Below are 15,213 nucleotides of genomic sequence, written 5' to 3' on the forward strand. Positions count from 1 at the left end.
CAACAGAGCAATCATAATAATAATTTAATTGTACATTTTAAAAGGGTCTAACTGGATTGTTTGTAATACAAAAAGTAAATACTTGAGGGAATGGGTACCCCATTTTCCATGATGTGATTATCACACATTGCATGCCTGTATCAAAACATCTCACATACTCCATAAATACGTACACCTACTATGTACCCACAAACATTGAAATAAAAAATTTAAAAAGACAAAAGGGACATCATAACACCTATTCCACAGGATTGTTCTGGAAAATAAGTGAAATATCACAACTTAAGCACTTAACACTGAGACTGGAACACAGTTTGTATTCAGTAAATGTGAATTCTATTAGTTTCATTTCGCTTTCAGAAATTTTCACTTTTGAAATCAGTTATTAAATGATAAATAGTGGGAGAAGTACTTACAGCATTTCTGCTACATAAAAGCATTAATTAAATGTTTGTTTAAAAAAGGTAATAGAAACACCTCAATTCAGTGAGATTTGCACATCGCATTAAGGCTATCCTATGAGATAAGTGAGATAGCGGTCCTGCCTAGAAAATCAATTTCCATTTTAGTAAACTCACCCTATGTACAAACTAAAAGCAAGCTGTTCACGCTGTTCTGCTGAAATGGTTAGTGGCAAAAATAAATGAGCAGTTTGAGCTTAGAGCTTAACTTCTTTACAGTTTATTGATATACAAAAGAGAGATACTGTGTAATAACACAATTAACTCTATAAGGCTAATGAAAATCTTTTATTTACATCATGGGGTAGCATTTATTCTTATTAGAAATAGGAAATCCTGGCAACATGGACTAATCTACTAAGAGAACTTACTAGAGACTTATATCATGAAGAAATATCCACACTGCCTGTAGAAATGATATACCTTCCCTTGGGATTTCAGTCTGCTCAGGCTGCTATACCAAAATACCATAGACTGGGTGGCTTAAACAACAGGAATTTATTCCTCATAGTTCTGGAGGCCGGAAAGTCCAAGATCAAGATGCCAGCCAATTCACTTCCCAGGTGAGGGCTCTCTTCCTAGCTTACAGGTGGCTGCCTTCTTACTGCGTCCTCACAAAAAGGAGAGAAAGCAAGCTCAAGTCTCTTCTTCTTATAATGATTCTAATTCCATCATTGATGACCCCACATTCAAGACCTCATCTAAACTTAATTAACTCCAAAATACTCCACCTCTAAATAATATCACATTAAGTAGGGCTTCAACATATGAATTTTGGGGGGTCACAAATATTCAGTTCATACTGCTTGTAAAAATCAAAAACATCAATCTCTTTGCAGTTGCCACCACTCTTTAGAAATTAAATATCAATAGGGACAAAAATAACCCCAAAACACTTTGAAAAATTCAGCGAGACACTTCATTAATATTAACTTCTGCTTAGCAATTGAAAGTATTTTAGCCTTCTAACCGTCTTCAGAATATGCCACAACACTAAAAGAAATGTTCTCTGAATATAGAAGAAAAATAATTCAGGCTGTCATATTAGAATATAAAAAATAGACATTTGGGGTTCAGTTTCACAGTATTGGTCAGACATCCCACGAGTCATTATGGCTTTAAGAAAACTGTCATCTTTATAAATTCCACATTGTAATTCAGAGTATGCAGATGGAACCATCTTTAAGAATCTTTGAGGCCCCGTGAAGATGACACAAATAATGCATTTCGAAAAGCTATTTATCTCCCTCCCTCCTTATCTTTTATTTCTCTCTACCCTTCCTTCACGGTCTTTGGCATACAATGCAATTCTAATAACCTAAAACAATAAATCCAATAAATAAGCATTTTATCTATTTCTAGTAAGCGTTAGATACACAATGTTTATGTACATAAAAATGCTTGCACGAATACAACACACACACTCACACAGACACACACGCTTCCCTTATAGGACCAGATATACCTGTTTGAATAATATGTACATTTACTACCATGAAGCAGACACTGTTCTAAGCACTTTACATAAATCTCATTTAAAAGCTCACTAAATAAAACTATAAAGTGGTAAAATTAGTCTCTTATTTACAGATGATAAAACTGAGGCAGAGAGATTAAATAAGCTATGAAAGGTGGAAAGATGAGAACTCCAACTAGTGCACTCAAGATAGCACTGGGATTCCACAGCCTTGGTTGAATGAATTGAAAGAAACGTATCTTTCCCTTGCCTCTTCCTTATCTCCAACTAAAGTGCTCGCCAAAGGCAAACATATAAATAAGGTTAAACCCTCTTCAGGTAATTTTTACAGCATTATGGTTTTTGAAACTGGCAATATAACTCCCCCCATAGAAAGCTATCAGAACAGAATGCTTATCTGTGACTTTCACCTTACTTCCTAAAGCATATAAACGAGTTCTTTTCTATTCACTAAAATTGTTCTAAAAATACATTCTAATTTCCATAACATTGTAAAGGTTCTATGGAAGTCATGGCTCCTTATCAAGTGAGTTACAAATGTTTATTGAGTGAATGAATGAGTTGAATAAATTTTTGACTTAAGAAATTCTTATTTTCCAACTTACTAAAAAACATTATTGCCTTGTTTCCAACAAAATATCAGCAAAAGCAAATGATGTTGATGTTGATGGAGACTACTGAAGAGAACTAACATAAATCTTAAACAATGCTCAATTTTAAAAGTGTGTGCACTGATCATTAAAAGAGAAAATATGTAAATTTGGGGGAAAATGAAGCAGTTACTCTTTACTAAATGGAACTGGCATTTCACGCTGCAAATGAAGTAAAATGGCATATACATATTTATAAAATTCCAACAATAACCTAAGTACCTAAGTACTTTAAAAGGCTTTCTGTTTTACAACAAAACAAGGTGGAAGTGAAGCATTTCATTTTTCTGTGAAATCTAATTCATGCTGAAGTGATATCCTTGAGAATCTGTTGCATTTTCTAAAGGCTGGCTTAAGGTCCGGTGAAGTAGCTTCGCATCAAGTGGCAAGACAACTCAAAATTCTTGAGGCATAAAGTTGTGTGGCCCTAAAACTCTCTGTCAGAAACATCTGTTTTCAGCTTTTACAAGGGAGGTTAAAGATGGGGATTTATGTCTGCTATAGCTCCTTAGCCAATGTACAAACTCAGGTGCTGTGAGTATTATCAGTGCAAAGCCCCGACAGTCTTCACCGAGATACCCAGACTAAAAGGGCTTGTCTGACTCTCAGTTTCCCTGGGATATTAACATGCACACTCAAAAGCGAACACTGATCACTTATATATAAGCTTATGTACAAGCATCTCTATCATGGATGTTTATCACTATTAACTTTTGCATTTTGTATTTATTTTTAGAACGTGCCATGGTTTGAATGTGTTCCTCAAAATTCTTAATCCCCAATACAAAAGTATTGAGGGTGGGACCTAATGGGAGGTCATGAAGATGGAGCCACTATTTGAAGAGCTTGTAGGAATAGGTTCACTGTGCTCTCTCTTGCCCTTTGGCATTCATCCATGTTGGGATATAGCAAGGAGACCCACACCAGATGCCAGCACCTTCATCTTGACCTTCCCAGACTTAAGAACTGTGAGAGATTAAATTTCTGTTCTTTATAAATAACCCAGTCTCAGGTATTCTGACAGCACAAAATGTATTAATTAAGACAGAATGTCTAGATTTTTTTTTCCCACAAAGTGGTTAAGGAATTATAGTTAACAGGAGTCTATAGTTAATAGAAGACTAAAGCATAATAATATGTTGGCATAAATTAAATGAAATGTACATGATCTTAATGGCTTTTCTGACCCCTTTAATTGGTATTCATGGAGTTTGCAATTTATAAAGTTAACACAGTGTTTTCATTGGCCTTAAAAGACTTTTAGAAGAACTCAATGTATCTAGTAATTTTCACACTGTATTAATTCCAAGAGAGTCCCCAAGCACATTTTCTGCATTTTCAAGAAGGGATATAACCAACCTCCTAACTCTAGTATCTCAGTGATTCTAATCCTGTTTTAGTATTTAAAAGCTCAGTAGATATCTCTATATCCTTTGATGAGGTTGCCATATTCAGTTCCCCTTTGACATTGTAGACTTGTCCTATGTACCCCCTGATTCTAAGCTTACTTCTGTCCAGGGAAAAGACTCTGCTTCTTTATCAAAGTTTGTACTTATACCCGTATTTATACTTTCTACCTAGACATGCTGCCTGGTTTTCAGCTTCTGTCATCTAGTTCATTTGGGCCCAGTCCCAAGGTCTTGTATTCCCCAAGAGTTTGCCTGGATTTCCTCCTACTTTGCTAATTGGCCTGAACTCTGCTTTTCCAGCTAGACTTATAATACTTGCATTCCTTTGCCAATATGAACTTTGTGTTGTTGTTTTTCAGATTTTCAACTCAGGTTCCCTAATGTAATAGAATTTTGGTCCTGGTATTTCCTGGTTGCACTATCTTGTCTTACTATGGACTTCTTCCCAATCTAAACCTGACAATGTTTAATGCCATGGACATTTGCAAACCACACTTGAAAGCTGTGATGGGAATACTCCCTCTACCTTTACTCTGACAGAGAAAAGTATTTTATCACTAATATTTTTTTTTTTCAGATGGAGTCTCACTCTGTTGCCCAGGCTGGAGTGTAGTGGTGAGATCTCAGCTCACTGCAACCTCCACCTCCTGGGTTCAATCAATTCTCCTGCCTCAGCCTCCCGACTAGCTGGGATGACAGGCGCCCACTACCATGCCTGGCTAATTTTTGTATTTTTAGTAGAAATGGTTTCAGCAGGTTGGCCAGGTTGGTCTTGAACTCCTGATCTCAGGTGATACACCCACCTTGGCCTCCCAAAGTGCTGGGATTACAGGTGTGAGCCACCGCATCTGGCCATCACTAACATTTTTAGAGTTACCTGGGCAAGGTGATTTTTAAAACCACATCAACTTTTATTCCATTTAACTGTTTTAAAAATATACCTCTTACTGCCTGCACCTGGGACCACTGCTCCCACAATACCTCTTTTGGTATGCTACTTTCCATAGGAGGAATGAAGACGGAGGTGCTGGCTGGTTTCTAACAAAGAGAAAAGATGGCAGATGGGAGAATCTCCAACTTGACAGTATAACTACAGTTACTGATTCTGTAACATTGTTTTTAAACAGTTTCCACTTGGTTTCTGTCATTTGATCTTTGTCTAGATCACAGCCTAAATTGTATAAAAACTATAGGCTTTAGAATCAGACAAGTCTCAGTTCAAATTCTGACTTATGAGCCATGTTATCTGTATTTAACCTTTCCAAAACTCAGTTTTCTTATCTGAAAATATACATAATGCCACATGTTATTCAAGGAGGGATTAAATGAGATCATATTTTATTCTTTTCTAAAAAGCTCTGTGTGTGTATATATATACACACACACACACACACACACAAACATAATCACATAACACACATCCCTGTATGTCTAGATAGATACACCTGTCTGAGAAGTTCCAATGGCAGCTAATATTTACATTTACTACTATGCACCAGATGCTATTCTAAGTTCTTTGAGTATAGGAAAGCTCACTGAAATGCTTATGATGTAACTATGAGATTGATTCACTGAGTATCTTTATTTTATGGGGCACAGAACTGGAGAAAAGTCAAGTTAAAGTGCTTAAAGGTGAAAAGATGGGAATGCTAAAGATTATATTTAAAATAGCACTGGAACACTGTAACCGTGGCAGAACAGAATCAGAGAAAGTGGAGAAGTCTTTCTCCCTGTTTATCTGAAATCAAAGGTTTTCCCAAAGACAAATTTAAAATAAAGCAAAATGTACATTAATTTGCTTCAATAGTCAATGCATTATTTATTATTATTATTATTTATATGCCATTGATTTACAAAATTAGATACTGGTTCCTTATGTTCATGAGAGAACAATCTGAGAAGCAAAATATTACATATGTTGTTTATGTCGACTTTTACTGAAAATTTGCCTTTCTAATTACAAGAGAAACAAAATTATAATCTAGACTTTCTTCAATTTGCCTAGCTCTTACTTAGTATTCATACACTTGTAACATCTTGGCAGTTAAGTATTGTAAAGGCTTTCATTTTCTCAGTGCTTGATATGAGCACAGCAAAATCCACAGCTTCTTCCTCAACCCTCTACTTTATAGAAAGCTTGATTATTTTAGCAGAATGGTCTTATTATGTCTTAATTTATCTAGATTCTACCACTGAAATTATAATTATTCACTCTATCATCTCCCTAATGATAGGAAAACATGGAGTAATGACATGAAGAAGAGAGGGGCAACCACAAATTTAGAGACTAGTATCTCATGTCATAGCACACTATGAAAGCCCCATGTGGGTCACCCCATCTAGTTCTTTTCTCTTGGCATTTAGTTTTACCTGGCTTCCTTTCACATTTCTAAAAACATAAAAGGTGGGCTGTACCTTATTTTTCTCTGTGGTATCGTTATTCTACATAATTACCAAAATCCTATACACACTTTCAATTTAGCAAAACTCTTTTCATTTCATAAAATAAGAAGATTTGTGATCCTTACAAAAAATTCTACCACCTCTGGGATTTTTTGATTCAATAGCAATTAAAAATTTAGCAAATAGTTCATGGCTTAAAATAGCACTGTGTATATTTTCTAGAAAATACACTAGAATGTTTATGAAGATTACAAATCAGGCTGGTCAAACAGAAGTTTTCTAATTTATATCCCTCCTAACGCATTTCTTCCAATGTACTTTTTAAATCCTATACAGGACCAATATCTCTTTATTTGTCTTTCCTTCTCTGGCCAAACCATTATTGCTATAGATTTAGCATATATTGTATTTCCAGTCTGGATTTCCCAAACTCAACCTCCCTAATCCTGAATAAGCAGCCAAAGCAGCCCTATACACCTATCCTACATACATATACTTACTAGCTGAGATGGTTGAGTGTCAACTTCATTGGATTGAAGGGTAAAAAATATTGTTCTTGGGTGTGTCTATGAGGGTGTTGCCAAAGGAGATTAACACTTGAGTCAGTGGACTGGGAGAGGCAGACCTACCCTCAATCCAGGTGGGTACCATCTAATCAGTTGCCACCGTGACTAGGATAAAAGCAGGCAGAGGAATGTGGAAGGACTAAACTGGCCTGAGTCTACTGGCCTCCATTTTTCTCCTATGCTAGGTGCTTTCTGCCCTCAAACATTGGACTCCAAGTTCTTTAGCTTTTGGACTCTTGGACCTACACTAGTGGTTTGCTTGGGGTTTTCAGGCCTTCGACCACAGACTGAAGGCTGCACTGTTTTTGAGGTTTGGGGACTCGAACTGGCTTCGTTGCTCCTCAACTTGCAGACAGCCTATGGTGGGATTTCACCTTATGATCGTGTGAGTCAATACCCCTTAATAAACTCCCTTTCATATATACATCTATCCTATTAGTCCCATCCCTCTAGAGAACCCTGGCTAATACACTAGCACTGAAGATATGTTAAGAACACCAAGCCCTAGAATCTTATTTAGTTATAATTCGTTGCAAAATTTCCTAAGCAAGTTTAGTTTAAGAAAAGTTGTGAACTAGAATTATTATGTGTGTGTGTGTGTGTGTAAACATTTTGTAAGTTAAAACTTGTTGATTATTATTATGACTAGATGAAACTGTCCATGGTTTAAAAATATATATGAAAATTTGAAGATCATACAGAATATTTCTACTGTTTTTCTGTGAGATGTCCTAGCTTATATCAAGGGAAGGAATGCTTGATGTCTAAGAAATCAAGTTGTATTTTAAAACCTTGAGCCTGCTTTGGTATACTCAGAAGCATCACATTTCTTCTTTTCTCAAAATCTAACTGATACTTATGTTTGTCAGGGATTCCCATGTTTTTTCCAAAGAATAATTTATTTATCTATTATCATTCTCATTTAGTTGTATGAACTTAGGGCTAAAAAAACAAAACAAAACAAACAAACAAAAAAACATGACTGCTCTAACTGGAGGAAGCGAACACCGCAAATCAGTAGTTTAGAGGGAAAAGACTGGTTGTTGCAGAGATTGGTGTAATAGTGCCCCAAGTATGGAGGAAGGAAAGTGTTGCCAAATTCAGCTGATCTCCTCTGTCCTGAAAGTGACAGTATAACATTACAGTATCTCTCTGGTTTAGAATCAGACATTTGGCTACCACTGCTGTAAATTATATACCAATAAATTATAAGGGAGTTAAAGATAATTTATAAGAACTTAATTTTCTATAACAAGGAAAATCCCTCATACATACTTCATACTGAATGTTTACCACTCAGAAGAAATTCAAGTAAAATATTTAACATTGGCTATATAGTCTACATAATGAAACTAAAGAGCTCCTTTCCCCAAGATACACCTTCATAAAAATGCCCTCTGGATGATAATATCAAATGTACAAAGTGAATCAGACAGGTTCTTTCTAAATCTGCTTATGTGAAGATCATACTATAAAAGTAAGTAGCTGGTCAATATGTAGTTGTAAAGAAGAAAATAAAACCTGCAGTTCACAACTATTTATACTAAAAGTTCTTGATTCCCTTTATATAAAAAAAAGCCCTGCACCCTGACAAATTGTGCAATCCACGTAAGATTCTAGGTAAAGTTGTAGAGTTATCAATTAGGTAGATATGGAGCTAAATGGCTCAAAATATTGCTATGATCTTAATAAGAAATTAATAAGGAATTCACCAAATCAAACCAACAAATGGTGGTTGGCACCAATTTTGGGAGTTTTTCCATTATGTAGCTTGGAAAATTAAGGTACTTCCTCAAAAACCCATTAGTCATTTGAGCAATAGCTGGAGTATTTATATATAGGTCTTTTTTTTTTTTTTTTTAGAATTATAGAGATCTCAGTTAATAATGCAGTGCAAAATCCTGATTAGCCATATTTGATAATACAATGCATATTTTAACTTGCTATTTCTTTTTAACTGTAAAAATAAAATTATTAGTTTATATTGGAATCCCATTTTCTAGGCAAGAATAATTCTGTGGTAAAAAGTCGCCTAAAATTCCACAAGTTTAATTTTTTAATAAAAATAAACATAGAGGAGTAGCTATACAGAATTTTTCCTTACTGAGCAGTATCACGATTCTTCACAGTTATCTATGTTATTACAAATCAACTCATATTGAAAGTTTACTCATAAAGAAGAAACCCCTGTATTCTCTATAAAGATTTCTAAATTAAAGAGTTGTCAATTATTTAGTATTAAGTTTAAGTTAAAAAATCAATTTAAGATGACAAGTTACTATTAAAAAACATTTATATATAAGTAACTAAACTCCCTTACCTTATAAATATCCAAAAATCCACACTGGTGGTCAAATCTGGTGTACAGTTCATTCAGCATGCTGATTACTTGCATGGGAGTACACTGGGCACATATGGCTGTGAAGCCAACAATGTCTGAAAAGAGCATGGTGACATCATCAAACTTTCTGGCCTGTACTTGCTGCCCTTGCCACAACTGCTGGGCTACATCGCCAGGGAAAATAGAATATAGAAGATCCACTGTCTTCTTTTTCTCTTCTTCCAGGGCCTGGTGAGTTCTTTCTAAAGTTGCCTTTAATTTATCCATCCTTTTCTTCAAGCCATCTTGGGCCTTTGCCTGCTCACCAACCAAAATGACATCTCGGGTGGCATCATGGATAGGGATGTCTGAGAGATGTAGCCCTCGGCCCATGAGTTCATCCAACTTGTCCACACATGGAGAGCCCAAAAATAAAATGGAATTTGATTCCGGAACATGGATCATTTGTCCTTTGACTTCCATCACCTGTGAAATTAACATGGAATTTTGATCAGTACTCTTCACATAGTAGGTTCACAAAATTTAATATATTATCTGATGAACAGAAAGAAAAAAATGTTTTATTAGCAATACTCGGTTACTGCATCCACATAAGCAAATTTAAATCTGATTTTCAGCCAGTTTAAAATTCATGGTTCTGAAGAGAAACAATTGTTTTATATCTCACTCAGCTACTTTCTAAAGACAATAATGAAATGGAAAGTGAGATCAGTGAAAAGTGAACCAGGAAAACATTTTTTATTTAAGATGATACTCTCAGGTACATCATGAAACTGGTTTATGAGCCAATTCAAAAGCTTTCAGCCTGCTAAATAATAATAAAATTATGGTAAATCTATCAGTCAAAATAACTATATTTAACTGTCGTTAAAATAATACCCCTTTCAGAAAATAAATCCAGGAGGTTAAAATGAATCAAAGTAATTGTTTGGCCTTAAGTAAATCATTTCTCAACCATTATAGTACTTTGAAAATGTCCTAGTTATTGAGCTGGTTAGATTAGTGGACAGTTCTCTTATTCTTAAAGATAAAAATACAAACCAGATATCATTAAGCTAACATTATCAGAAAATATCACTCAACTAGCATGTTCATATAAGCTAAAAATAAATGAAAAAATGATAATTATAATATTAAAGGAATTTGGGTCATATGATAAAGAATCTGAGGGTACAATAATTTAAATCTATTCCTCTTTTCTATGCCCTTTCACTGGAGAATTTAGGGAACTGAGATTTAATGGGAAACTTAGCGAACACAAGCTTACACCCAGTAGCCTAACGAACACCTTCAGAGGGCACGAACAATGAGCACCAGTAGAAAAGGAAGGTGAAGGTGGGGTATGGCTACAACTATAGCTATTTGGATTGGACTAAGGTGAAACTAAGAACACCTGGAGAAGAAGCTAGTTGCAATTACTTAGAAAGAATAGGCTAAAAGTCGACCAATTGGGACTGTGCATCAGTTTCATCTGTGTTCCACTATCACACAGAATGTGCTCAATACGTGTATTTTCCTGTCTTCTTTATAGCTAAATAGTTAAGCTAGTTGATAAAAACTGGTGGCACTGAACAAACATGGAATAAACTGTAGGGATTTGGATTTTTAAGTCCATTAATATTTTTACTTTGCTCCCTTGTACCATTCACCAAGATCTTATTTATATAAGAAAATAAAATGGAATCTTGCTTGATGTTATAATTTTTATGGAATTAAATGCTCATTTTACCTTATGTAAAATTTTTGCTAAAGTTCAGTATTTCATCCTTTTATTTATATGACTCTCATTTATTCACTAAAATATTGAGTATTTTCTGTTTACTAATAATGCTCTGCTCCGGATGATAAGGATAGAAAGATAAAATATGGTTCCCCTTTTCAAACATATCACAGTATGGTGGAGAACCAAATCTATATTGGGCCAGAGAATAGGAGGAGGAAGACATTCTAAATTCACCACCTAAAATAGGCTCTCAAAATACTGCAGGCTATGGTTTGAGTAAAAAGAAAATAATTGTCCTATAAAATATTTACAGATTGTTTTGTATATGTTTTGTATGTTTTTTGGGGGAGGAGTGTTGTTAATAATACATACTTTCTTGTTAATAGGATCTTAAGGGCATGGTAAGGAATATACACATAATGTACAATACCATATTTTAAAAATTATTATTATTATTATTATTTTTTTTGAGACGGAGTCTCGCTCTGTCACCCAGGCTGGAGTACAGTGGTGCGATCTCGGCTCACTGCAAGCTCCGCCTCCCGGATTCACGCCATTCTCATTCTCCTGCCTCAGCCTCCTGAGTAGCTGGGACTACAGGCGCCCGCCACCACGCCCAGCTGATGTTTTGTATTTTTAGTAGAGACGGGGTTTCACCGTGTTAGCCAGGATGGTCTCGATCTCCTGACCTCGTGATCCGCCTGCCTAGGCCTCCCAAAGTGCTGGGATTACAGGCGTGAGCCACCGCGCCCGGCCTAAAAATTATTATATCCATTTTTTTAAGATTGACATAAGCGCAAAAACCTTGATAAGCTTAACAGAGTTAATCATACTTTTAAATGGCAATGATAACATCTGACACTCATATATTTAAACTTCTATGTAGTCTCTCTCTCCCTGTCTTCACATTTCTTTCCAATTACTTCTTTTTTCTTCTCCCTCTTGCTTCCTTCTTTCTTCGCTCTTGCTTCCTGGAGTTGCACTTTTTTCACCCTCCTCTCTTCATTTGGTGTTTGTCTCTCCTTCTGCTGGTCTTTCTTCCTCATCGCTTGGACCCCACTCTCTCATTTTTTTCCATTGGTTCATGTTTTCTTTTTCTTTCTCTTTTCTTCTTAGGTATCAGCTTTAACATTTACCATCACAACTAAACCTTATTCTCTTTTGCCTTTATCATCTCCATCTTAATTTTAAATACGGAATCAGTGTATGTATGTATGCATAAATTAATATATATTGTTGCCTATATATAATACATTTTAAAGATTTCTTTAATTTATAAAAGTTTGAATACTTCACATTCCTGTCTCAAAAATATAAAACAGTAAATATGTCCTTGATTTATATGTGGCCATTAGTTTGTTTTCTGAAATCTCTACATAAACAGACCCTGAAAGAAGAAAACGTTGCTGATTGCCTACACTACAGAAAAACAATACATAGAAGAGAAGCCCAAACAAATAAAGTAAATAACTTCCTTTTCAATATTTTCTATCAGTGAATTTTTTATTTAATAAATGGGCAGATTCAATGGCACCATTTGTATCTCTGTCACCAATGCATTTTTACTTTAATTGGAAAATAAATTATCCTTCTTGAATTATTTTTCTCATTATAATTATAAATTCAGAAATTCATCATTATCTGAATTTATTAACTTAGCAATAAGCAAAACTATTATAAGAACTACATATTTGTATGTGAAAGAATTGTGGAAAATTGCTTAAAATAGAAACATCTATCTAAGGTTTTATTACATTTTATATCATATTGAAGTTTCAATGAGATAGCACAGAAGACATCAGAAAAATAAACTGTCATAACATTTGACAGATTTCAGAAATTGGTAAACATAACAAAGGGGAGTATTTTGCTTTGAGCTATAGTAAAGGGTTAAATGTCATACTATCACAAACCTTGGTTGTCAGGTTCTGTTAAAGTGTCTGCTTTATTTCTTTTTTCATTTTACTTTTATACTTGGTTGGGGGATACATGTGCAGGTTTGTTATGTAGGTTATTTCATGTCATGGGGGTTTGTTGCATGTTAATACACAGATATTTCTATGAAAATATTTACCACTGTTATCAATAAGTAATCAGAATTGAGTAAGTCCAGGTCATATAACTGCACATTACATGTTTTATATTTTTGCATATCTTGAGCATGGCCTAATCCATGCTCTCATGGAGCTTCAAGTTTTATAAGAAAATCATTTGAAGCAGTGTTACATAATAGTTTGAAAAGAAGAATTTGGAAGAAGTCAGGCCTGAATTTGAACTTCAACTCTCCTGACAATTAAGTGGGAAAACTGACCTAGGTTCAGTTCCTCATCCTTGCAAAGCCTCGATTTCCTTATCTATAAACTGGAAAAGATTATAGTGATGTTGAGGATGATGATGCCTGTAGCTAACTCAACACATCTCTGAGTACTTCTATTGCCCATGTACTATGCTGAGTAACTTAATTAATACTTAATTTACATTTTATTACTGAATTTTACTCTTTTGCTAGCTATTACTATCCTCAGTTTTAAGACTTAGAGAGGTTAAGAGATTTGTTAAGAATACACAGCTAATAAGCAGTAAGACCAACACTCAAACCCAAACTGGACTGACTCCAAGGGAAACACTCTTAACCACTGTGGAAGCCTGATGGTGAAGGAGAGAGAAGTGAAGAAATTACAATTTTAAATATAAATCAATGTGATGGCAAAACAACCTTCAAGAGATGTTCACAATGGGCAGTTGAAAAGAGAGAAATTGTTGCTACACATACAGATGTAGTTGCTATTTGCATGCCTATTCTTTAAAATTCAGTTCAGTAACAAAAACTGGGCACTTCTAGATTTAGTTTCTGGTCTTTCAGATCCCTGCAATGTAATCTATGAAAGCACAAACACAATGATATGTCCCCGGTGCTTCAACAATTAAAGGGGCGGCCGGGCGCGGTGGCTCAAGCCTGTAATCCCAGCACTTTGGGAGGCCGAGACGGGCGGATCACGAGGTCAGGAGATCGAGACCATCCTGGCTAACACGGTGAAACCCCGTCTCTATTAAGAAATACAAAAAACTAGCCGGGCGAGGTGGCGGGCGCCTGTAGTCCCAGCTACTCGGGAGGCTGAGGCCGGAGAATGGCGTGAACCCGGGAGGCGGAGCTTGCAGTGAGCTGAGATCCGGCCACTGCACTCCAGCCTGGGTGACAGAGCGAGACTCCGTCTCAAAACAAACAAACAAACAAACAAACAAAAAACAGTTAAAGGGGCTTCCAGAAGGGCTATTGCTCTCACAGAGCAACATTTGCTTTCAAAGTACTAGCTTTAGCTAAAAACAGGAGACAGTGCCCAGCCTGAGAAGCTTCCATGTACTTAATGTCCTGATATTCTCCCTCTCAAACCCACCATCACTCACTACCCAAGAAAGTATATGGCTAGAGTCACCAGCAAGAGAAATTTTGCACAACAAATGCCCAGCTAGGAATTACTCTTCATCCACATGGGCTGAAAATCCCCTCCATATAGAGACATAAGGATATCTGACCTGGAGAAGCTTGCTCTGCACCCTCAAGCAGCATTACCAAGGACAGTAGGAGCCATGAGGCATGAAATAAACCAAGATGAAAATAGCACCACATAACCTCTGAAAATTACACAGTCATTGCAACTAAAAACCACAAAAATAGGCCAGGACCTACATGCCAAGCCTAAACAGAGGAATTGACTGTTAAAATAAAAAATTGAAATAGAATCTAGAGTCTCCTAACACATTACCCAATTGTCAAAAATATAATAGAAGTCAACCATCATAATAAGAATCATAATAAGAACCAAGAAAATCACAACTTGAGTGAGAAAAGACAATCGATTGACGCCAACACTAAAATGAATCAGATGTTGGAATTATCTGTCAAGAATTTTAAAGAGGGCATAAGAAAATATTTCAACAAGCAATTATAAATTCTTTTTTAAATGAATTTTAAAAACACAAAATCTCAGTAAAGCAATAGGAATATAAAAATAACCAATGGAAATTATGGAACTGAAAAATACAGCAACAAAAATAGAAAACATGCTGGGTGGGCTCAAAATTAGAATGGAGATGACAGAGGATAGAATCAGTGAACTGAGGACAGCTTAATAGAATTTACTGAATCTGAACAACAGAGAGAAAATAGGCTCAAAAAAAAAAA

At 35.5% G+C, this 15,213-nt stretch overlaps 1 protein-coding gene across 2 annotated transcripts in view; it reads right to left on the bottom strand.

Moving 5' to 3' along the window:
• The window catches only part of GUCY1A2 (guanylate cyclase 1 soluble subunit alpha 2), a 525,457-nt gene that overhangs the window by 125,354 nt on the left and 384,890 nt on the right, over window positions 1–15,213 (bottom strand). For both annotated transcript variants that reach the window (XM_074015141.1, XM_045371095.3), the window contains exon 5: window positions 9,287–9,772. In XM_074015141.1, the coding sequence (XP_073871242.1) occupies window positions 9,287–9,772 (486 nt within the window). The remainder of the gene's footprint in view (window positions 1–9,286; window positions 9,773–15,213) is intronic.

This window comes from Macaca fascicularis, chromosome 14 (assembly GCF_037993035.2).
Source record: "Macaca fascicularis isolate 582-1 chromosome 14, T2T-MFA8v1.1".
Classification (NCBI taxonomy): Eukaryota; Metazoa; Chordata; class Mammalia; order Primates; family Cercopithecidae; genus Macaca; species Macaca fascicularis.